This window comes from Nothobranchius furzeri, chromosome 7, assembly GCF_043380555.1.
Source record: "Nothobranchius furzeri strain GRZ-AD chromosome 7, NfurGRZ-RIMD1, whole genome shotgun sequence".
NCBI classification, from domain to species: domain Eukaryota; kingdom Metazoa; phylum Chordata; class Actinopteri; order Cyprinodontiformes; family Nothobranchiidae; genus Nothobranchius; species Nothobranchius furzeri.
In genome coordinates this window covers 54,544,367-54,568,689 of record NC_091747.1, presented here as the reverse complement: position 1 = coordinate 54,568,689, position 24,323 = coordinate 54,544,367, and the positions used below count along the sequence as shown (strand labels likewise).

General features: G+C 42.3%; 2 protein-coding genes across 5 annotated transcripts in view; one reads left to right on the top strand and one right to left on the bottom strand.

The window, feature by feature from the left end:
- Positions 1 to 19,497, top strand: part of myripb (myosin VIIA and Rab interacting protein b) — a 213,259-nt gene extending 193,762 nt beyond the window's left edge. For 3 of the 4 annotated variants that reach the window (XM_054751113.2, XM_054751112.2, XM_054751111.2), the window contains 11 exons: positions 60 to 212; positions 3,126 to 3,297; positions 3,477 to 4,009; positions 4,951 to 5,094; positions 5,183 to 5,908; positions 6,128 to 6,190; positions 13,931 to 14,122; positions 14,192 to 14,353; positions 14,428 to 14,520; positions 14,670 to 14,730; positions 16,899 to 19,497. In XM_054751113.2, the coding sequence (XP_054607088.2) occupies positions 60 to 212; positions 3,126 to 3,297; positions 3,477 to 4,009; positions 4,951 to 5,094; positions 5,183 to 5,908; positions 6,128 to 6,190; positions 13,931 to 14,122; positions 14,192 to 14,353; positions 14,428 to 14,520; positions 14,670 to 14,730; positions 16,899 to 16,942 (2,343 nt within the window). In that variant the 3' untranslated portion in view covers positions 16,943 to 19,497. The remainder of the gene's footprint in view (positions 1 to 59; positions 213 to 3,125; positions 3,298 to 3,476; positions 4,010 to 4,950; positions 5,095 to 5,182; positions 5,909 to 6,127; positions 6,191 to 13,930; positions 14,123 to 14,191; positions 14,354 to 14,427; positions 14,521 to 14,669; positions 14,731 to 16,898) is intronic. The other variant, XM_070553217.1, reaches the window with a different exon arrangement.
- Positions 19,498 to 19,917: 420 nt separating this feature from the next.
- On the bottom strand, positions 19,918 to 21,780 carry prlh2 (prolactin releasing hormone 2). Its single transcript, XM_015955318.3, has 3 exons — positions 21,313 to 21,780; positions 20,937 to 21,123; positions 19,918 to 20,131 (listed from the first exon to the last, which is right to left on the bottom strand). Exons 2-3 carry the CDS (start codon positions 21,100 to 21,102, stop codon positions 19,926 to 19,928), a joined length of 372 nt encoding a protein of 123 aa, XP_015810804.1. The 5' UTR covers positions 21,103 to 21,123; positions 21,313 to 21,780; the 3' UTR covers positions 19,918 to 19,925.
- Positions 21,781 to 24,323: the final 2,543 nt, after the last annotated feature.

Sequence of the window (24,323 nt, the reverse complement as noted above, 5' to 3'; positions counted from 1 at the left end):
CAAATCCGTTTGCTCCGTCCAGACCGTTTTCTGTCTCCTGATCCTCCTTTTTCTTCCAGATCATCCAGAGAAGGAAGCGTTCAGAGATGCAAACAGAGTATGACTTTGTCTGGCCACAGCCTCAGTCTCTGATCACACCTGGTGAACTTCCCTCTCCTTCTCAGCCTCACGCTTCTTCACAAGACCCTCTCAAGAGCCCCTACCCTCTCTGGGTGAGTCGATCCAAGTGGCTGAAGGCCCCGTGTGTCCTCTGTTGCATTAACAGACTAAACTGTTCTATATGACGTCACCGTTTGGATGCTAACTCTGTCACATTAAGCAGAAGTCATAACCGAATCACTGATGCTGCCCAGACTCTGGGGTGGTGAAGCAACCACAAACATTTCCACCGCCATGTGTCACAGCGAGGATGAGGCCCTTCTCACAAAATAGATGTTTTGAATTTTCGCCAACCATGTCCACTCCTTTGCTCAGCAGTAGCCCAATAACCGTTGTAGATTAGTTTATTCAGGTTTAAGGTGTGGACCACTGAAAAACCATTTGTTAACGGTTACTTCTGATTATAATCGCTCAGTCTAGGATTTGCAAATCACAGAAGAGAAATCCTCTCTTCACGTCACACTGAGAATTAACATTCATGGACTCGCCCATCTTGACTCACGATGAGGAAGACCGTTGTTGTTTTAGCGTTAGCAGTAACGGATGTCTCGGGGAGTTTAAGCTAACCGTTAGCATTAGCAAGTTCACCACGTGGCAGAACTCCTCCAGGCTTGTGTAGTTTGTGGAGATGAAACATCACTGTTGCAAGTCTGTGGTAGAGCTCTGTTGCTTTTATCCAATCAGAGGCGAGTAGGGATGGGTACCTTTGACATTTGAATCGATTCGGTACTAATTCCCGGTACCTACGAATCGATACCGGTACTTAACGGTACCAATTTTCGATACTTTTGAGTGTTTAATATTTTAATTCTCTTTTATAATTAGATACATATTTTTCTCAATTTATAACCATATGTGATAAATATCACGATAAATAACATACAACTGTTTGTATTTTAACATCGTCCTTGTAGTTTTATAAGCTGATAATTAAACTGAAGCAAACATCTTTACTGTGAACTAAATTTACTGTGTGTCTTCATTCCTTTTGCCGTCCTTTTTCATTTGATTTTTCCCACTGGGAAGTTAGAATTTCCAAGGAGAAAGCGAACGCACCATTAGCTGATAACAATGGTAGCAATGGAAGCTAACATATCAAGCTAACGTTATCTTAAACAGTTTATTTAACTGCTGGAGCAGATTTAAACGATGATGCCTCACACTTAGATCGTTGTCACTGGTTTCATCTTCACCCAATCACCCGTCGCATTTAGTAAAGTGAAGCCAAACTTTAGTGCGCGTTCATGTTCTTCTAGTCGGAACTTCGGAGTTCCGAGGACAAAGCGAACGCACCATTAGTGAAACGGAAGCTAACAAATCAAGCTAACGTTATCTTACATTTTATTTACCTACCGGAGCAGATTAAGATGAGGATGTCTCACTTAGATCGTTGTCGCTGGTTTCAACATCACCCAGTTACCCATCACATTTAGTGAAGTGGACCCAAGCTTTAGCGTGCATTTTTTCTACCATGCTGCTCTGTTTACAACTGGATCGCAGCGAGCGACGACATAAGGCTCTTGCGCATGCGCAGCTGTCTAGGAAAGTTCTCGTTGTGAAGGACGGGTACCGAAACGAGGCACTGTTTCAAATGAAGTGAATTGGTGCTCGGTCGGTACTATGGAATTCGGTCGGTACCTTAAAAAGTACCGAATTTGGTACCCATCCCTAGAGGCGAGATGTTCAAATATCAAGAAATAAAACCCTAAAACCTGCCGTCTGAAGCTCAGCTGGGATGTGGGTAACTGGTGGTTCCTGGAAATGGTGCACCGGTATATTCCGGTGCATGTATGGATTATGTATGAGCAAACCATATGGGTCCTAACATGTTTTGTCTGCGGTTTCCATGGTGACCCCACAGAGGTTTCCCCCCATAAAGGACCAATCTACGAGTCAAACCGTCTGGGTCCCTCTGAAATCTTTGTGGGCAACCTCCTGTGGGGCCACCATGTAGTTTTCTTTCATATAATTCATATCCACTGTGAACCCGTCTTCTGATGGCACCTCCAGCAGGAAAAAGCACATTTCACAAAGCTCAGATCATATCTAACTGGTTTCTAGAACGTGACCATGAGTTCCCAGTCCGGCCCAGCTGCCCAGAACCTTTAGGATTTGGTGGAACAGGAGATTCTCATCGTGAATGGAACAGCGTGATGCTGTCATGGACCAGAAACTCTAACCAATGCTCATTAGGCGTTCATTTTGAGCTGAAGTACTGAAGTGAACGGATGCTGTGAAGGATGAAAATCCTGAACCAGTGCTTCTACTTTCTGCGCTGTAGCCAGCGGGGACGTTTATAGATTTGTCATTGTGGTTTGTGTGAGCGGAGCATCAAAGCTGCACTCCCCAGGCCTCTCTGTTTCCTGCTGTTTCGCTCATGGAAGATCAAAGTCCTGTGGAACATGCAAGGATCGTCTTAGACTCCTCAGCCTGCCTGCTTATCAGCCTTCTGCAAGCACATCCACTCACACAATGCATGCAAATAAACACCAACAGCTCTGTGAAATGAAACTTTCAGTGAATCCAACCAATTTTAGGATTTTTACCAATATTATTATCCTTGTTGTTGGTTTTATCTGAAACTTTTTGTTCCTTTTTACCTGAAGAAAACTATTTTACAACATGTGAGCAGGCTGTGAAAAACCAGCTGAATCAATCTAGAGAGTGAAATCCTACTTTTTTCTGTAAACGCGAACAAGTCAGTTCCTCTTTTAACTTGTTCTGCAGCGCCACCTGCTGCTCAGATTGTGTCATTGCAAACTAAGTGATGAAAGATATCAGAGTTGAGCTCTATCTGTTTGTAAAGGTTGAAAAAGGGCATAAAACCTTAAAAAATAAGAGAGATTTAACAGGATGTTCAAAAGTGAAGCTCCACAGTTGTGGTCGCTGTTTCCTTGGTAAGAAGAAAATCTCCTGTTACTCATGTTAGTGTCTCGTTTTGCTCATACTTCTGTGTGTGCTTACAGAGGTCCCGCTCAGCGTTCTCCCTCACCAGCGACGACTCCCTAGATAAAGGTCCAGAGGAGGAGGCTGCTGGAGCAGGAGGCGGAGCCTTGCAGGAGTACGTGTCTCTAAAAAGAGAGGCCAAGGTTGCATCTTTACCTGGCTGGAAAAGTATGGATCGTCTGGACAACTCAAGTAAACAAAATATGTTATTTTTATTTTCCTTAGACATAATGAGGCATCTGAGTGAATTAGTGGTATTTCTTGCCTTTGAAGCCCTTGGTGATGTAATGATAGTTCTGAGTAAATGCCGTCTTTGTGAAATTCTTGGACTTTTTTCATTAATGTTAAAGGTTTGATGCATTTCCTTTTAGGTGCATCCTCTGTGCTCCAGAGCCCAGATGGGAACTGGATCGCGCTGCACAGCTCTCAGCTTTCTCGGCCCAGCCTGCTCACCAAGAGGAAGAGTTTAGTGTTCAGCGTTCTGGAACAAGAGTCCAACGTCGTGTCTGCTTACGATGAGATGGGATCTGAGGAGGAAGACGAGGTGGCAGACGAAGGAGGCTGGGGCGCGGCGCTGCAGCAGTTCAGGCGCAAACTGTCCGATGAAACGTACTACACGGACTCGCAGCACGACCCGGAATGGACTTACACCCAGCACCTTCCTGTCACCTCGCCATCCTCTGGGCAGTACACCAACACAGAAACCCTCAACTCAGACTCCGAAGCATCGTCTGTGCTGTCAGCGTATCCTCGAAAACCACCTCACAACCTGCTAAAGAAGAAAGGACCAGCCGATGCTTTTCTGCACCCTCATCAGCAGCCGCTGTACCAACAACACCTTCAGCAGAACTTACCTCCTTACACAGCCCACTCAGAGGCCCTGGATGTGAACTTTAACCCCAAGGTGCTTTGTTTGTGCCAAATGTTCTGGCACTTTTTTCCCTCTGTTATGTCAGATACACACCTTTCCTCATAGCTTTATACATAAGTAAAAAACCTAAACGCTAATGCCAAGTTGTTGCTTCAAGCTAGGTTTTATGCTAACTCCAGATCTTGGCATTTGACTCTATCAGGATAGCATATTGACACATATGTGTAAATTAAGCTGACATTTTTTTCATCAGAGCTTGGTTTTAGGTGCCTAAAAACAAGCCATTTCAAAAAAAGTCCCCTTTTGTGATGTCACAAATGGGAAAATTATCATAGGCCCACCTCACACGTGGAAGAAAGCTTCCGCTGCTCCTCCTGTGGATCTATTCTGAGCCACTTCTGGATATCAGAGCTTTTCAGCTTATAGCAACCCGAGCAGTGGGTGGGTGGGCGTGGCCAGCTTGTTTTCCTAAAGTGACAGTCTTGAAATGACTCATTCTGGAAGGTACTGAAATTGTCAAGAATAAGACAACAGAAATGGCTTCATGGGTTTTAGTGCAGAGAACTTTATAGACATGTTTGGTATCAGAACTATTATAACTTAAGAAAAAATTCATAATATGTCTCATTTAAAAATAATTCAAGTTTTTACTTGGAGCATCACACTTAAAGTTCTTTAAAAGTTACTCTAATTAACAATGTGGACTCTTCAGTCGCTATTTTTGAGCTTTTCTCCTTTTTTGGTCACTTAAAATAGATTAATTTATGAAAATATCAGTGATTACTGGGAATTTAGCCTGTGAGGATTTCAGAATAAGTGCAGGATTTCAGAATAAGTGCAGAAAATAACGAAGATAATTCAAAGAATATTTTACTAATAAATAGATGGAAATTTTTAAAATGGTGATTATATATTTTTTTTTTACATTTTAATAGGAGCAGAGCAGTTCTGTGACATCCTGTCCTTGTTCCCAGGTGACTGGGGACAGCAGTGATGCTGAGGAGAAGCAGAGCTTTAGGATATCGCGGCGACGCAGGAGGAGCAAAAAGGAGTCGTCAGCGGAGCAGAGCAGGCCAGGAGGCCCAAGTCACGCACAGTCCATCTACCCCTTAGCACAAGTACAGTAAATTTGTTTATTTCAGGCGTGCAACAATATTTTAATAGTTTCCAAGAATGAATCTCTGTACCTTTTTGCTCACGTTCAAGGATAACAGCGGTTTTCTGCTCCACGCTCTGCTGAAGAGAGGTTTAAGTGATGAGCAGCCAGTTCCTGACTGCAAACTAGCAGCCACAACTGCCCCATTAGATCCTACGATGCCTGAAACAGAGGTCTTTGATATCGTGGCTCCACACTCCCCAGCCCCCAACCCTCTTCAGCACCAACCCATGTCCCCAAGGCCGCAGCTCTTCTCCAGGAGCTTGGGTCTTGAATTTTGCCCCGGAGACAATATGGAAGAAGAAGTACAATCTAAACTCATTCAGATGGTCAGTCGAGGCAACAGCAAAGATACCAGCTCGTCTGACGAGGAGTGCATGCAGAAGAACAAACAGACGGAAAAAGCAAGTGAGAAGCAGAAAGAGAAGCTACGACCAAAGGAGTCAGAGAGGCCAAGGCGGCGTGCGAGTGACAACAGGGAGATGGACGGAGAAGCTCTGGAACGAGTGAACGGACAAGAGGTAAAAAGAGGTGCAAGACTGGAGAAGAGTTCCTCGGTGAGAGAGGAAGTTCAGGAGGAGGGAAGTGAGAGTTTGGAGGAGAAAGTAGACGAGCCGGCGCAAAAGAGAGGCGACAGAAGAGAGATGAACAGAGTGAGTAAGAGACAACAGAAAAGAGAGGTGGGGAAGGTCGCAGGAGCCAGGAGGAGTGTATCCAGTGCCAGTTTCCCTGCTGTTTCACCTTCTGCCCAGGAGGGGGAGCTCTCAAACAACCAGGTGAGACACATGAGGGTTTATTCTCCATCATTCTATCATCTTCTGTCTTTGGCACATGTGTCTGTATGTCTGCTTGTTGTAGAATTTCTACTTTTTAGTTCTACCTCTAAAAACGTCCTCATATCACCTGCTGATGCTGTGTTTCATCTTGTGCGTCTCCTGATTTGCTGTGTTTGGTGTTTTTCCTGTGTTGCATGTGCTGCTTTGTGTTTGCATCAGGTGGGACAGGCTGACTCGGAACAGCAGCAGAGACTTCAGCTGCTCTCTTCTGTCCTGCAGCAGGTGAGCTCATACTGCAAATGCATCCCTCAGTAGGCTGCAGAAACCCATGCACAGAAGATTACCCCAATGCCTTGTTGTGTGCACTTAACAAACAAAAGCATGTATAAAACAGCAAAAGTTAGACCGGAGGAAATGAAACCACAGTTACTCGGTGGAAAAACCTCTGAATGCTCCCTAGTCAGATGCATGAATCACCTCAGCTTATTTCTGTCATTGAGGATGAGCACCAGCACTATGAGATGATGGAGCTCCTTAACCTGAGCCCAGCCACTCTTCAGAGAAGGATCATTTCAACCACTTGCATTCAGGATCTTGTATTTCAGTTATGATCCAAACTCCGCAAACACATCCAGTTGGGCCCCATATGGACCCCTCACCGGGGTTAGTTGGGCTTTGGCTGAGCATGGGCTTAGCTTTGTTGTTTGGGTCCACATGGGCATTATGTGGGATATATATGGGCTAAATTAAGCTTGGGCTATCAAAAATTGCTGAATTAGAGCAGATGTCTCTAATACCGATCCTTGAGGGCCACTATCCAGCATGTTTTAGTTGTTTCCCTTTTCCAACACTCTTTATTCAGTGGTTGAATCACCTGTTCATCCTCTTAATCACCTACTGATTAAAATCAGGTGTGTATTCGCCTCTGTCAGTGCTCCCCAGGGCAACTGTGGCTCTAATCATCACCAGCATGTGCATGTGTGAAGTCCAAGGTGTAGAAGGTAAATAGAAAGGGTGAGAGCACCGTACCCTGCGGAACTCCGGTATTACACACAAGCATCTCAAACATACGGTTGTGCAGCCTCATGTACTGTGGACTGTTGGTGAGGCCGTGATGCAGTCAAATGTCCATCCACTGCTGTACCCATCATCTTCTGCTGCAGTAAAGATAGCTGGATGGTGTTGAAAGCACATTAGAAGCAAAAAATAAAAAATAAAAATACCACGACTCTGTGTCAGGGATGAGGTCCTGCCCCAAGTGGAGGAGTCAAAGTATCTCGGGGGTTGTTCACGAGTGTGGGGAAGATGGAGCGTGAGATCGATAGGCGGATTGGTGCTGCATCTGCAGTGATGCGGTTGTTGTATCGGTCTGTCGTGGTGAAGAGAGAGCTGAGTCAGAAGGCGAAGCTCTCGATTTACCGGTCGATCTACGTTCCTACCCTCACCTATGGTCATGAGCTTTGTGTAGTGACCGAAAGAACGAGATCACGGATACAAGCGGCCAAAATTAGTTTTCTCTGCGGAGTGGCTGGACTCTACTTTAGAGAGAGGGTGAGAAGCTCGGTCATCCGGGAGGGGCTCGGAGTAGATCTGCTGCTCCTCCACATCAAGAGGATCCAGCTGAGGTGGCTTGGGCATCTGGTCAGGATGCCTCCTGGACGCCTCCCTGGTGAGATTTTCCGGGCACGTCCAACCGGGAGGAGACCTAAAGGTAGACCCAGGACACGGTGGAAGGACTATGTCTCTCACCTGGCCAGGGAACGCCTTGGGATTCCCCCGGAAGAGCTGGCCCAAGTTGCTGGGGAGAGGGAAGTCTGGGCCTCTCGACTCAGGTTGCTGCCCCCGTGACTCGACTTCAGATAAGTGGAAGAAAATGGATGGATGTATAAAAAACATGACTCTCACAGTAATCACCAGCCCAAATTTGACCCACTGTAATGAATCAAAGGGGTCAGTTTTCACCATCAAATTGGCACAGTAACCTTTCAAACACGCCAGAGCTGCAAAGTCAAGGTTACACCAGCTGGAGGATTCAGATGCACAAATCAACCTTTTGCTCACTCATTGTTCTTCAACGCAGACATAAATAAACTGCCATGGTCTCCTGCAAAAACCTTCTCCCTCTCTGCCCAGACTGCTGGATTCCTCACTCTGAATAAAAGTGAATCCACACGAATCCTACTAGACTTTACAGTTTACAAGTTAAATAATCATGTGTGATGAATGAGCAAGATGTCTAAATGAAATGTTTGTATAACCTGTACTTAAATCAATGAATTTGAAATGAATATTGTTCTTGCAATGATCCATTTATATCACAAATCACTATGTGTTTGATTTAACAAGTGAATCGTTGTTTATTCTCATACACGTTACAATAGGATACATATTAAGGTTTAAAACATTTTTGAATCTGAAGGAAGGCGTGGCTTTCTGGGGAATGTTTTGGTAAAGCCCTCCAGACATCAATCAATCAATCAGTCAATCAATCAATCAATCAATCAATCAAATTTATTTATGAAGCGCTTTTCATACAAGTGCAGCTCAAAGTGCTTTACAGTATTAAAAACAACCAGACAGCAGTCGGTTTCCCACCCCTCCCACACAGATTCACATACAAGATCCCCTTTGTGTGGAAACACCGGTTTACTAATGAGACTAAGATAAGTTAAGAATCAAATTAAACATCAACAGCTGATGAATAAAAATCTAAATAAAACACACTGATTAAAGATAACCAAGTAGAAACATATAATTAAATATATAAAAATATTGTACTACAGATTATTAATACTGGTTAAAGCTAATAATTATTACAAGTTAAAATTAATAATAAGAAAATATGTGTCATTTAAGTAAAAGAGTAAGTAACAAAACACTGATAAAATATATAAAAGATGGTAAAAACAGGCTAAAATAGATCAAAATCACTTAAAAGCTATGCTAATAAGGTGAGGCTTGAGCCTGGCCTTAAAAACAAGAACACTCTACGGCCCTGAGGTCCTCTGGCAGACTGTTTCAGAGGTGAGGGCCTTAAAACTGGAAGGATGCCTCGCCTTGGTAGTGTGTCCTGGCTTTTGGAATGACGAGGAGACGGCTGCCAGGGGAGCGCAGGGACCGCGAAGGCTCGTATTTATGAAGCAGTTCTGAGAGATAAGAAGGCCCAAGACCAGTGGTTCCCAAACTTATTTAGCCGCGCACCCCCTTCTCTGTCCCGACCATGTCGACGCACCCCCCCCCCCCATATATATATATATATATATATATATATCAGATGTCAAGCTAAACAGACAGGGTTAAAAAAAATCCCCATCACTTTCATTTTTAAATAATAATTAATAAACATTCGATACCATTACAATTTCCTTTGATTTCATTTTAAATAAATATTTAGAGTGCCCAGGTAGCACATAAACAATGCAGTTTAACGGTTTTCTTAAAGTAGGAACGTTTAACCTGTGCGGCCAGAGCGCTCTCCTTCCTTCTGCTCTGCGTAAACCTGAGCTGATCACCTACTTGTGTGTAATCAAATGTCTATAGGGGAAAAGATATAGCCATGATGTTCACTTTTACCTCAGACCGACTTATTGCTGTTTTATGGTGTGGCTGAATCTGCGATCCGCTGCCACGCAGACTGGAATAACAAATGCTGCAGTAACATGAGATGTGGTCAGGTTCATGAGGAGTCACTGGCTGGAGCGGACCCGACTCATCCCAGAAGCTAATATCTTAATTTCACCTTGAATGAAAAATAACCTCTTAAAAGTTTTTATCACGGTGGAGGCAGCGTTCATTTCTGCCTTCAGTCTGACGGCGCGCCGGAGTTAAAGCAGCGTGTGCGCTTATTGAATCTGTGTGTGTGTGTGCGCGCACGCGCGCGCGGCACAGCCGCTCCAGTCACCGCGTCTCACGCTATTTAAACCAATGTTGTAAAATGACTTCTGCCCAGCCCAGATGTGCTCACATGTGCACCCGTGAGCCGTGGTTCAGCCGGAACGCGTCTGACCTCTGACAGACGCACTCTGAACTTCAGATCTTCAGCGCGCTGTTAATAGCCTGAATGGGAATCATTTCTTGTTATTTTGTTACATCCACAATGTTCTGTGTGTGAGGTTTACAACGTCAGAACACCTGCATGAGACAGGTGTTAATTACAATCTGCCAGAATGACTCTCCACCTTCAGATTCCTCCAACACGTTAAAAATGATCAAATACGGAACATATCGGCGTGCGCAGGCCAGAGGGCTGAAGCTCGGCGCATTGTTATTATGAAGCTAGGGCACATGTGGAGGACACGCACGCGCGCGCAAAAATATACTTGTTTTCAATTACATTTATTGGGCCCACTTACTTTTTCTTTGGCCCACCCACAAATGAGTTTCTACGCTAATGGTGACACATGACAGACTTCTCTGAGCTCCGCAGCCGTTACACTTTTCACCTCGCGCACCCCCTAGCGGCAGCTCGCGCACCCCCGGGGGTGCGCGCACCACACTTTGGGAATCCCTGCCCAAGACCATTAAGACATTTAAAAACCATTAAAAGAAAGTTAAAATCAATCCTGAAACGTACAGGAAGCCAATGCAGCTCGTTTAAGACGGGTGTAATGTGCTCCTGCCTCCTGGTCTTAGTCAGGACACGAGCTGCTGAGTTTTGTAGGAGTTGTAAAGCTGAGGTAATCTTTTTGGGAAGACCAGAAAGCAGGGCATTACAGTAATCACTTCTACTGGTGATAAAAGCGTGCATCAGCGTTTCTGTATCGGCCAGAGAGAGAGAAAGGGGCGGACTCTGGCGATGTTTTTCAGGTGATAAAAAAACAATTTTTGTACTGTAGACATGGAACATTCTGATTTGCCAGAATGGCCAGAAATCATAACAAAGTAGTTTAATAAAACAAGAATTACTTCCTGAGTAATTCAGTTTCTAGCGGAATTCCGAACCGGCCAATTCGGAACAAGCATCCTTGAGGCATCTCTTTTGACATTCAGTCAAAACCCGTCTGCACGCTGCAAGCTGACACAGCCAGACGGCTCCTTAAGAGCCGCGTCCACTTTGGATGCAAACAAGCATTCCAGCTACTGTTGTGACCTGGAGACATCTCAAGACTGGACGGGTCGTATCAGAGTTCAATCTACGAAATCCCGGTACCGTGAGGTCCACCCGACTTCTGACAGTCCGGAGCTGCTGGGGGTCTCCGCCAGGGTTTGTAGACACAACAGATTGCGTCTGATGCTGTTTTATTAATAATCGACTCTCTAGTTTATGGCAGACTACAATTTTTTTTACACCCAGATTTCACAATTTTTTTCAGATACAAAGGCTCTGATACACATCTAACTTACACCACACCACCTTCACATCACACTCCACCACCACATATCCACTCCATCACATCTCATTATTCGTGTCTTGTCATGTATTATCATTAGTTTAGAAAAGAATAAAATTCCTTTTTAACTTTATACCCGACTCTGTCTGAATTAATACGAAGTGTGTTTATGGTCCCTGAACAAGTAAAAGTAACTATAATCTTCTGACTAAACATTCAAAGATCAATCACATTGATATTTCATATTTAAATGGAACCATCACACCTTATTGGTCATAATTAATTTGCAGTCGTAACGCTATAAAGTGTGACGCGACACCACACAGGGGTGTTGACCAGTAAATCAAAGCTTTGTTTTCCAGCAAAGCCCCTTCAACACTCCATCCTACTATCACCCATAGATGAAATACCAAAATATTTAAACTTGTGGCCAAAACTCACTTTTACAGTTAATACAGTTAAAATATATATATAAATGGTCACTCAAGAATGATCTGTATTGAAGGTAAGAATTTTGAAGTTATTGACAAATCTGTCAGGCAGAGAGGTCCCCTGTTCCCATTGTGTGTCCTGAATGGGGCTGGGATGGATTGTCCATTATTTATTTAACCCGCTGCCATCTCTAACACCGATGCCTTTCCCCAGCAGACTACAAACCAGTAAATAATCAAGAATTATGAACAAAATTTTGTGAAACTTGTAAAAAATATGCATACTAACCGCTGTTTCCAGTCTGATTTAGAGTTTATGAGTCCGATCTAACTAAAGCAGTACAAAGTCAGGTGAATACACACACCAACACGCCTTGTTTGTCATTAGGCAGATGTATTATGAAGGCTCTCATGAGTCACGCTTGTTTCTTCCGATGTGAAAGGCACGTGTACTGGTGTGTTCTATTTCTGAGGGGTTTTCACAGCTCTCCCTTTAACATTTTGATAAGAGGTGAAAAATGAAAAGATTCTTGTCTACATTTGTATTTAAATCAAATGTACATGCTTTTAAAGGACAGCAGAGTGTGGAGTTTGGGCTTTATCAAATTAATTAATCTGAAGTAGCGACTCTTCCATACCGTCGAGCTGGCTGCTGATATAAATACCCACGACGTTTTCAGTGTGCGTCAGCGGGTAAACAAGAAGCTGGGCGAAGAAAATAAGAATAAAGTTTGCTGAGGGAGATTTTTCCACCAGATGAACAAATGAGTTCAGTTTTTATTTAAAAAATTAGAACATTTTAATCAAAGCAAAGTACGCATTGCTCTTGTTCAGCAAGTTTTCATTTTTTAGATTTAGAACGGTCGCATGGTTGTCAGGAAGTCAACCAGACGAGCCACAAATGAGTCAGAGAAATAAAGCATAAACAACATGAATGTGTCAGAGTGTTTGATCTGACGTTCTGGTCCTTTAGAGGGAGTAAAGATGTGTCCACTCCGCCTTTCAGCGCCACAGATCCATTTTCCTGTCACTGTGTTTTTAAGATCCCTGAATCATAAATAAAATTTTATTTAAAAAAAGATGTAACACCTGCTGCTTCTAATATCACCTTAAGAAGCCTTTAAGTCTAATGGCTGTAAAAAGAGATCGATACGCCTCGCTGATCAAAGCTTCAGCCCTTTATTCATTAACGAATCTCGTCTCTTTACTTTTGTCTCCATTTTTTCTTGTTTTTTTTTTCGTTAATTCAAAAGCTGCTTTCTTAAATAAGAATAACTGCCACAAATGTTCAGATTTTAGATTAAGCTGTGAGTTTTCACATTTAAACAACCATTTCTTATTAAATATTACATATAAATCACAAAAATCTTGCTTTAATTAGTAACTGAAGTGCTTTTGTGACGTATTTTAGCTTTTCAAAGTGTAAAAATGAAACCTCTGCCTTTGTCTTGAGGCTTTTTTGCTTGTGTTCCTGCTTCTTTTTTAAAAACAGTTCTTAAATATTTGCTCTACAAGCTTTGATTCATTTTTCAGTTCAAGCGCTTGTGAGTAAAATGATAACGGAAATCTAGCTCATGTTGAAGTGTTTTTCAGGAATACTGAAGTTAGAGAGCTGATAAAAATCCCATTTACCCCACAAAAATGAACATTTAATGTTAAAAAATGCTTTTTGATTGCCTTTTTGTACCTTCCTTAATTATTTTAAGGGGGCATTTTGTGACTTGTTTTATGGTTGATACAAAACATGTTGATGAAGGTCTTTGCATTAAATCCTTCTCAAGTGAAGCGATTTCAGTAGTGTTATTGTTGATATTTTAGTACCTTCCAGAATGAGCCATTTCAGGGCTCTGTCACTTTAAGAAAACAAGCTGTTGCAGGCCATGCCCACCGACGCCCTAAATGGCTACTATAAGCTGAGAAGCTCTGATATCTGGGAGGGGCTTGGAGTAGAGCCGCTGCTCCGCCAGCAGCAGCTCTCTCTTGCATGTGAGAGGTGGTTTTATGCTAAGTTCCTCATTTGTGACATCACAAACGGGGACTTTTTGAAACAGAACGTAATTCCCAAAGCCAAACACTGACAAAAAGAGACGTATTTTTATCACATTTGGAGTGTTTATAGAGGTAAAAGACTCACATGGCAGCAATTTGTGTTCCATTATTAATGTTTTCCACTTTTTCTTTGCACTTTAAACTACTTTGCACTGAGTGTCAAGTAAAGGATGTTTCCTCCTGACCTATGCGTGCATTTTTGTGATTTGCAGCAGAAGTATTCAGCAGCATCGCTCTGCAGCATCACCACAGAGGTGCTGAAGGTTCTGAATGCCACCGAGGAGCTGATTGGAGAGGCGGGAGGTGACAGCTTCACACCGTCGGAGTCCACGAGTGCCTCTCCCATCTCCAGTTGCTCCGAGACCCGCAGGCTGGACCAGAGGCTCACCAAGATGGAGGAGAACGTGAGATGACAGCTTCAAGCGTTCAGGTGGTAATAGAAACCAGGAGGTCAGCTCTTCTTCTCTGTGCAGGTCTACCTGGCAGCTGGAGCTGTGTATGGCCTGGAGGGGGCGCTGGGGGAGCTGGAGCAGTGTGCCCGCGGGATCAGCAGCGGGACCACAGACACGGAGCTGGCCTTCCTGGAGGACCAGGTGGCCACTGCAGCAGCTCAGGTCCAGCAATCTGAACTTCAGGTACATGATCAAATGATCCCAAAATATTTTATCAGGGATGATGTGCTTTACTTGAGTCTTCTTTATGTTTGAAGATATCAAACATCGAGGCCAGGATATCAGCTCTGAAAACAGCAGGGTTGAATGTGACTGTCTGCAATCGCTTCAAGTTGAAACCCAAGCCCAAGGTACCTCGTGGTTTTAGCTGTCTCATTCCTTCATTTTTATAGCCTCAAAGCTAACAGGCTTTAGGCAGCAAACAAGTGCATGCACGACATCAGGTCAGGATTTAATGGATTCTGTGGTTATAATTGTTTGATATTCCCTCTCGTTGCAGCCTGAAACAATCGATTCTTCACGCCATCAAAGGAGGAAACTCCCAGCGCCTCCCCTGAGAGGTACTAACCATCTGTCTGTTGTTTTTCTTTATTTAGAAAAAAAAAAAGATAAACATGACCAGCTTCAAAATTAAAGGAAAACTTTGGAAACATAAAGATTTGCAATGAAAAAGACAAAAAAGCAGGCTGGACTGGGAATGGAAGGATGTCCCACATGGGTGGGCCCCGTGTGGAATTAAATGGACAAACTGTTTTTGTTCCAATATGTTTTGTCCCTGTTTTCCATGGTGGCCCCACAGGGCTTTGCCCACATATGGGTCAAACCATCTAGGTCCCTCTGAAAACCCATGAAGAGGCGATGAAGTTGTGGGAAACCATTTTTTTAATGATTATTTTTGATAACAGTTGGTCACTGTGAGTTTTTCATGCAGACTGAACATGAAAATAGTCTTACACCTATCTCCTGCATTAGCTTCTGATAGAAAATAAACTGGAACTCTAAGATTTGAAATTCCTGACAGATCTACGTCACACTGTCCCTCAACATTCATGGACTCACCCATCTTGAGGGGGAAGGCTGTTGTTGTTTTAGTGTTCAAGAATCAACACATAACGTCCCAGCTAGTAAAAGCTAACCGTTAGCATTAGCAACTGCACCACATAGCAGAACTCCTCCAAGCTTGTGAGATTTGTGGAGATTAAACGTCCATGTTGCAAGTCAGTGGTAGAGTCACATTGCTGTTATCCAATCCGAGGCGAGATGTAAAAATATCAGGAAATAAGACTCCAAAACCTGTTGTGCCGTTCTGTGCTGCGGCAGACTTGTCCTGGCTGATCCAAGCGCTTGTGGGCATTTTTTGCCCCGAGTACGGTTCGCAAGGCATTCATTCCTACCAGAGACCACTGCAAATGTATTGATTAAACGAGTTTTCCATACTGTGGGGAAACTCCTGTGGAGTCACCAGGGTAACCTCAGAAAACACCTGCTCTACATGGGGCCCACCTTTATATGCTAGATGGACCCATCTACTGACTTAAGGTCAGGTGGGTGTGGACGCCTGTCAATGGTGTCAATTTCTTCATCCATCAGGAACTTCCTACACACTTTCACCATATGAGGTAAGGCATTGAAGAACCCAGGACAATGGGTTCAATCACTTTATCCCAATACCTAATGATAACCAGTACCTAAATGGTCATGCTAAGGGTTCTCCAGACCCCTTCATGTCTGACACAAGTGCTCAGGGTGAGCCTGCTCTCACCATCAACAAATAGGAGTGAACTATTGGCAGTTCTCTGCTAGATGACTTGTTGTAGAGTTCTGACTCTACTCATCTTGATTTTTCTTTGCACAACTGAGCAGGAACCAGTCCATCTGATGGGTGGAGGACCTTCTACAGCCTTGGCCATCTTCTCTAGAGTTAATGGCGGTCTCCTAACATCTCCGCCATGCTCTTGAGAATACTGGGAAACACAGAAATCCTTTTGGCAATAATACATATTGATGTGAAACCTCTGTGGGGTCTTTTTGACACAGATCCTAGCCCAAAACATGCAAACTGGCAGAGAAGATGAGGAGTGAAGAAATGGCAGTGACCTAAGCTTTTATTTCTTCTCCTTGAATTTTACTGGTGGTTAACCAGCCACGACTTGGTGCCTTATAGCCATTTCTGTTTCAGGGTTCTTAAAGAGGAGACAGAAAGACTCAAGAGAGCATTTTATTTTGCCCTTAATACGCATCACACATTAACTCTTTGTCCTAGGAGAGGCATGGGGCCAATGAATGGGTGTAAAAGAAATGATGTTTGTTATAAAAAAGGGCTGAGGAACTGAAAAGGTCCATTAGATGTAAAGCAGCTAAATGGAAATAGAGTTCGGGAGGATGGGACCGTTTTATCAAACCACAAGGAGTCGGCTTCTTTTCATGCTTGTAAATGGCTTTTTTCCTGTTGGAGCTTTCTTTATATTCTTACATTCTTTTTTTTTTTTTTTTTTTTTTTTTTTTTTTGCATCCTTACAACAGCCAGTTATTCAGTTTGGCTTCAAAGACGAGCAGCAGATCTTATAAATCAGTCCAGCTTAGCGCATTCTTCCTGTCAGTCCATCATACTGTTGCCAGGAGGACTGTCCTGAGTCATCCTTGTTCTTGTGATTATTTCTTGACAACAAGGGCTGTTTTTATTGCTCCTTTGATTCATTTGGTTTTTATTTTTTTCTTTGCATTTCAGAAAATTTGGAGTCAGAGCAGCAGGTGAGAGTACTTCGGCCATAGTGACAGAGAGCAGCACAACTCGTCCCTAAGGGCCACTGTAGAGCCCCCTCTGGGACAGGGGCCCCTCACATCTAGTGCCTTGATGCAGCATCTGCCTCCAGCTGTAGGCCAAACCGGGGCCAAACACCTGCCCTGCACCCAGCACTCGCACTCAGTCCCAAATCACCAAAATCATGACTGGCTCTTTATCTTTTACGTCATTAATCATCGGCTTTTCTTTCACTCTTCACAGCGTAATTAATGCAAGGATGACTCGGCAGTTTCTGCCTTAAAATCTTCAAAACACTCCTCATGTTAAGCATAACTAAAACACTGTACAGATGAAAAAAAAAGAATGTTGTTATTAAACATAAAATTTCATGTGAAATTTTCCCAAATACAGATACTTTTTCTACTTTATTACTATAATTTACTCACCAAATGAAATATGAGTAAATACAAGAACTTATTCACCCACAAAAAAGTTTATTTTTCCTTTTCTCACAAATAAATTAAGCTGTTGAATGGTAAAGTAAAGCTGGTTGTAATTTTTTCATATTTTGCTATTTAAATAGAAGAAAAATGCAGTCATAATATCTCAGTGTTTGGATATGCAAAGTATCAGGGCCATAGTGTTTTTATCCATAAATACTACAAAGCACACTTGAGAAGTATGCTAAGAACAAATCACTTGAAAAACTTTGCAACATTTTATTTATGAGCTAGCGCCGCTGAAGCGGTCTGACAGAGGTAGCCCAACCTATTCTAGAAATAAAGAAAACAAATACTGTAGCTTAATCCACTGGATTTAAAGGAATATTCTACCCAACTGAAATTTAGCCTGTTACCATATTCCACAGAGTTAGACAAGTGGGGGAAAAGCTCAGGCACTATCCTAATCTGGTGGTATTCTGTTAGCTTTAGCTTAGCATAAACAATGTAAGTGAATGGTAACAGCTAGCAGCTACAAAGCACCGTGGCCCCAAAACTCATCATTTACTTTCATTAGAGTAAAATGTTGTAAATGTTATACAGTAAACCTAATGACAGTAAACTACAAGTTTTGAGGATCCTGTGTGGTGTTGTTGCGCCTTGCAGTGGCGGTTTACAGCGGTGCTTTGTCGTAAGGTAATCCAAGTCTAAATCAACTCCTGTAATTCTTTCATGTTCCTTATTATTGTCATTTTTAGTCGATGTGAATATTAAGGTGATCAAGTCAAATTAGGATCATTATTGAGGGATTTTCATGGTTTTTTTAACAAGATGCTAGCTGGTACTGTTCACTTCCACTGTTTATGCTAAGCTAAAGCTAACAGAATACTGACAGATTTGAAAAATGACTGGGCTGGTTTCAAAATGTTTGTTTCCTACTTATCTAAGTCTGGGGAATATGGCAACAGATACAATTTCACTTAGGGGTGAAATATCACTTTAACTCTCATTTAATTTAATTTTAGCTCAGGACTAGTATCAGTAACAAAAAATTGCAAGGTCAAGCTCAAAGCAAAGACAATTTGATGTAAAAACTTTTTTTCATGTCGGAATATTCCGTTTTTTTTTTATCTTTTTTGTTAGTTTGAACTTTGTGGCCTTTTGTTGAATAAGCTGTATGATTTGTACCTTTGCTGGATCATATTGGAACTTTTGTGTTAAATTAAGGTGTAAAGATTTTACATAACAACATCAGGCAGGCTGTATAACAAACGCCATAAAAACATGATTTTGTTACGAGCGATTTATTTTTATACTTACTGAACATTTTTATGCAATACCACTGAAATATTGCGAATTAAAGGCTTTATTTTCCCTTCTATGGAAACCTCCTCAGTTCAGACTCTCGGAGTGCTTTTGACTGGGAGCCTTTTACCGTTACTGATGATGCAAAATGCTACAAAAACACAAATGATAAGAATTTAGTTTTATGTGTTGGTCAGTATGAGTCACCGTGTTCTCGTACTCTCCTTAAACACTAGGTTTGTGGAGACTGCCTTTGGTTCATTTGGGTGTTTTTTTCCTCCTTCTGTGACCGCTTGCATTCATCAGGATCTGATTTAAGCATGCATAATGTTTGTTTTGCTTCAACGAAGCTTGAGAGCAGGGTTGGATGTTCTGTTCGACTGCTTAAAAGATGTGATGATCTTCAGTATGAATGCTCTGGCCCCCTTTCATCACAGCTTTGAGTTTGCACACCGATCATGTCCTTTTCGTCAGTCTTGTTCTCCAAAGATGTTGTTGTAAAAAAGCATGTTTCTGGTTTTATCGAATCGATGTAAAGTTTCCCACGAGAAGCACATCCGCAAGGGTCCAACTATCAGTGTCCTGTATTTTTCTAATGTACAAAAAGAAGAAAAAAAGCTATCTCTCATCACAGAGTTTGTTAATATGTGTATATGTGTGAAAAGATGGAAATGGTATAGTATAACTTGTTTATTGCCAAATCATAGTTGACAAATCTTTCAGTATTGTGTGCAAGAGGCTGTAAACATTGTTCTGAACTTGTGAGATTCACACAAGAAGTGGTTATTGCTGTTGGAATGAAACCCAGACAGGAAGGAATTTGGACAATAACAAAAAATACTTTAGTTCCTGTTTAAATCCAGTCTGAATGTGCACTGCTCCACAGGCGGGCCGCTCACTCTTTACGTGTAACCGTTTGTTGCGATCCGTACGCCATGTTGGGAGTAAATACGGGAAAGCAAAAAAAATGAAGATTCTCTTTGTGCCACAATAATCTCAGAGATTAAAAATGTATTATGGAACAAATAAAACATTTGCAAACTTATAAAAAGAGTGTTCATTTTGAAAGTAAATCTGCATACAGGAGACGGTGACCAGTTATACTGACATCTTCATTTATTACCCAATTCAGAACACATTAATATATACAGAAACATCAGGAGATGATTTTACAATGACCGGTAGACTTTAAAGAGACATACGTGGAAAATGAACGTGTTATCTTATAAAAAGAAGACTGCAAACCGATGGCAAGGGCGACGTTTCATCACGGTAACCAGTCTCCATCTTCTCCATCCAGTACTTTTCCAAGGTTTTCCTTATCTCTGAGGCTGTTGAGCAGCAGTTCCAAAGTCCTGACGACAGGCTGCATGTTGCTGCTGTCCAGTGTGTCTCCGCTGCTGTGTCTCTTCCCAAAACGCCCTATGGGTCTCACTCCACGCCCCACGTACCAGAACGGGTCTATCTCCGGACCTGGAGCAGAAACATGCATTAGGGACGAATTAAGCAAAGGATGTTTGGTCACAGGAAAGCGACGGAGTGTTATTGTTACTGTACAGCTTTAAGTTTCACCGTTTTACTCTCGACACACAGGTTTCATACATAATTTTATCAATTATGTCATTGATATTTGAACAAATAAAAGAAGTGAAGCAGCTGTAAGATACTCAGACTTAAAAAGAATGCATACATATATATATATATATATATATATATATGTATATACATATATACATATATATATATATATATATATATATATATATATATATATATATATAGTTTTAAATTGAAGGATTAAGCTATAAATGTATCATTTTACACACTGGATCTATTTACAGCTTAACCTCTTCAGTTATGCTCGATGGTACACTTAATGAACATATAAATAGGCCAGGATTACTGACTGTAGTCCCTGATGCACATAACTGATACTATTCAATTCTTATAATTTAATAAAATAAATAAAAACTAGAATAAAATAATCAATCTGAAGGCTTACATCTTCCTGAGTATAAGTGAAAAGTTTTAAAATATAAAATTTGATTTTCAAAAGATTTTAAAAAAATCTCGACCATTATTGTAATTTATGCATGAAAGTGTTAAATGTGTGATCACAAGCTCCAAATAATCGATTACAGAAAGATAAATCGACTACTTCCTCAAATGAAACTTGAAAAGTATTCTAAAAATAACCTAAAACTTGCTCATTAATCTTGTCAAAGTCTAACTCTGTTCGACTAAAAATGGTAAAACATGAAGGATGAGAGTTTTTTACTTCTGTTGTCGACGTTGTGGACGATGTGGAAGTCGTGCTCCACCGTGGTGCTGTGCGCGCGGCTGAAGCTGCAGGAGAGGAGGAGGAGCAGCGCGAGAGCTGCGGGCAACCAGCGGCTCGTCAGGACGCAGTCCCGCCGGACATCAGCCTCCCTACCGGGGAGCATGCTGTGGAGTCTGGCAAGGCACTAGAAAACAGACAGGACGCTAATTATACAAATTAGTCAAATAATGCCAATTAAAACATTTATTATTTGTAGTTTTATTATGTTTAACGTGGTGAAAGTTTAAATTGAACATAAAAATGTACATTTACACAAGTCCAGATGAATAAATTGAACTATTTAAATAAAATGATACAACTGAATAAAACTCACCCTGAACTTTGCGGTTTGAACTCAGCTGATGGAGGTTTGGAGTCTTTTAGGAGAAGCAGGTGTGACTCCAGCTTATATATCCATGCTGTTCCAGAGGTTGTTGGCTGATGAATGAACACTCACTGATCCCAGACCACAGCATGCATCACACCCCCACCCTCTTCCTCCCTCCCTCCTCATCCTCTCTCCCACTCTTCATCTCTTTAAGAAAACAGCCATTCAGGTTCAAACCCTTCCTGATATTCGTCACGCAGCAAAGCACTCCATCAACAAGTCAGTGACGTGTGGACAACTTTAAATTAGTGAACACGCGGTGACCCACCAGCACAACAGGTGGGTGGGTTTCATCAATCAATTTGATCGCAAGGCAGCACAAAAAGGATCCAAACATCTGCGGCTGAAAATCTTCATCTCACTCTCAAAAGGTCAAAATAGCATTTTGTTGCATGAAAAAAGGATTTAATATGTGTTTTTCAAAAATAAGAGACTAAGAGGTGTTCTGAACTCAAACAAGCCGCCAAGGTGAGATGAAAAGCACCAAAGTGTGAAGTTAGGGCCTCCAAATTAGGGGCTGTAAAGACAGGGGCGGCTCTAGAGATAGTGTCAGGGTGGGCCAGTGCCACCCTAGCAGTAAGTTTGGACCCCTATGTGGCCACCCTGCTAAGGGCTGAACCAAAATCTGTCTTTTCACTGGATTCGTAAGAAACGCACAACTTCACGCATTTTACCCGTGAGCCCCCCACCCAACATGAGCATTTAAGATGCAAAACGGCAGCAGAAACGTCCACGGGAATTTTAAGATCACACATGAATGAGAAAGATGGCAGCATGTATCCAAATAGGTCTGTGGTTTGTTTTGTGTTTTTTTTACCTCAGATGTGAAGGTGTCACAGTCACAGATAATGACTTTATTTGTTTATTTATTTTTTACTGTTAAGCAACTTATAGAGTGAGAAGCTTGGTCATCTGGGAGGGGCTAGAGTAGATCTGTTGCTCCACATCGAGAGGAGCCAGAAGAGGTGGCTAAGGCATCGGGTTTTGATGTCTCCTGGACGCCTTCCTGGTGAGGTTTTCCAGGTATGTCCAACCAGGAAAAGACATAAAGGAAGACCCAGGACACGCTGGAGGGACTGTGTCTCTTGGCTGGGCAGGAAACGCCTTCAGCCTGATTTATACTTCTCCGTCTGCGTCAATGCAGAGACACGCAACGCCATTATGTGTTGTCCCAAGTGCTCTCAGACAGGCTCAGGGTGACAGAGACATGCCCAAAATTTTAAACATCCGTCGAAAATGATGGAGACCGCAAGCTCGAGATTGGTCAGGACGCTGCTTCCTGTAAATTCATCACCAGCACCGCAAAATACCGAGCAAGCGTGGAAGGAAATGATGGGAAACGTTAGAGATGGTGAGCACATATAGAGGCTTTAGGAATCCTCCAGTAGAGTTGGCCCACGTGGGGAGAAGGAAGTCTGGGCCTCCCTGTTCAGGCTGCTGCCTCTGCGACCCAACCCCGGTTAAGCAGCTGAAAATGGATGGATCAATCAATCAATCAATCAATCAATCAAATTTATTTATAAAGCGCTTTTCAAACAAAGTGCTACTCAAAGTGCTTTACAAAATGACCCCAGATTCCCATAACAGGTTAAAAACATTAACAGACATATGCAAGCACACGCACACACACACACGCACACACACACACACACACACACACACACACACAAGTAAAAATTATATTTGGCTGAGTCCAGATGAGCCAAGTAAGGTAAGGCAAGGAAACGCCATCAGAGGAGCCCTCTGCCCCGGCAGCATCAGGTCTTCCACACTAAGTCAGGGCGCTCAGTGGAGGGGGAGCATAGACCCCCACCTATAGAGCGCCCAGGAAGCTACAGTCGACCACCGCTCCTGGGGCAGAGGGCCCCTACAGAGGAAGCACTGGATTAAAATGAGTAAAAATATAATAAAAGAGCTATTATAAATGACAAAGGTAAGAAAATAAGTAATAAATAAAATCATATAGACAGTAAAATAATCATATTAAATAATAAAACTGTGCTAAAATATAATCATACTAAACATGCAAAGCAACTAATAAAATATAATCATGTAAAACGAGACATAAAACTGTAGTAAATATTTAGATAAAAGCTAACCTAAAAAGATGGGTCTTGAGCCTGGACTTAAAAATGGATGAATGGATGGATGGAAAAGAGTTGCTAAGACTCATGTTGTCACTGAGAAAAATAACTCCGTTGACAGATTTGGTTTCTAAATATTCACATTTTAAAACTAAGTGAAAAGTTGTTGTATCTAAATGGTAAACGGCCTGTATTTGATATAGCACCTTCTAGAGCCCTGGAACCCCCCAAGGTGCTTTACAACACAATCAGTCATTCACCCATTCACACACTGGTGGGGATGAGCTACGATGTAGCCACAGCTGCCCTGGGGCGCACTGACAGAGGCGAGGCTGCTGGGCACTGGCGCCACCGGTCCCTCTGACCACCACCAGCAGGCAACGTGGGTTAAGAGTCTTGCCCAAGGACACAACCACAGCGACAAACGGAGCGGGGCTCAAACCTGCAACCTTGTGATTACAGAGCGAGCACTTAACTCCTGTGCCACCGTCGCCTACTAAAGAAATGGCTGTTAGTATTGTTGTAAAGACTAATTGGAAATACTTAAAGGCGGTGTTTGTAATGTTTCCTTAAAAATGTACCCCAGCCAGATTCTGTTAAATAACCTTCCCTGTATAAAGGTCTATACCCTTTAATGAGAGGCACACTTAGCAGTTTTTCTTGCTTTTAGCACCCCCTAGTGTCAGTTTAGTAGAACCAAAAGCAAAACGTATTTCCTCGCTGTGTGTTCGCCTTTTTAAGACCTAGTCTAACAGCTGAAATGTCTCTCCAGCCTTCATTAGTGTCTACAGGAGCAGTTCATCACTAAATTAAACTAATCATCTGTGTTCACGGTCCAAAACATGCAGGAAACGTGCTGGAAGCAGATTGCAG

What these genes read in the sequence shown, in the direction of transcription:
- prlh2 (XM_015955318.3), bottom strand. Translation starts at nt 21,102, where the DNA reads ATGCTCCCCGGTAGGGAGGCTGATGTCCGGCGGGACTGCGTCCTGACG. An exon ending in CCACAACGTCGACAACAGAA is followed by an intron (nt 20,132 to 20,936) that starts GTAAAAAACTCT and finishes TTTCTGCTCCAG; the next exon opens with GTCCGGAGATAGACCCGTTC.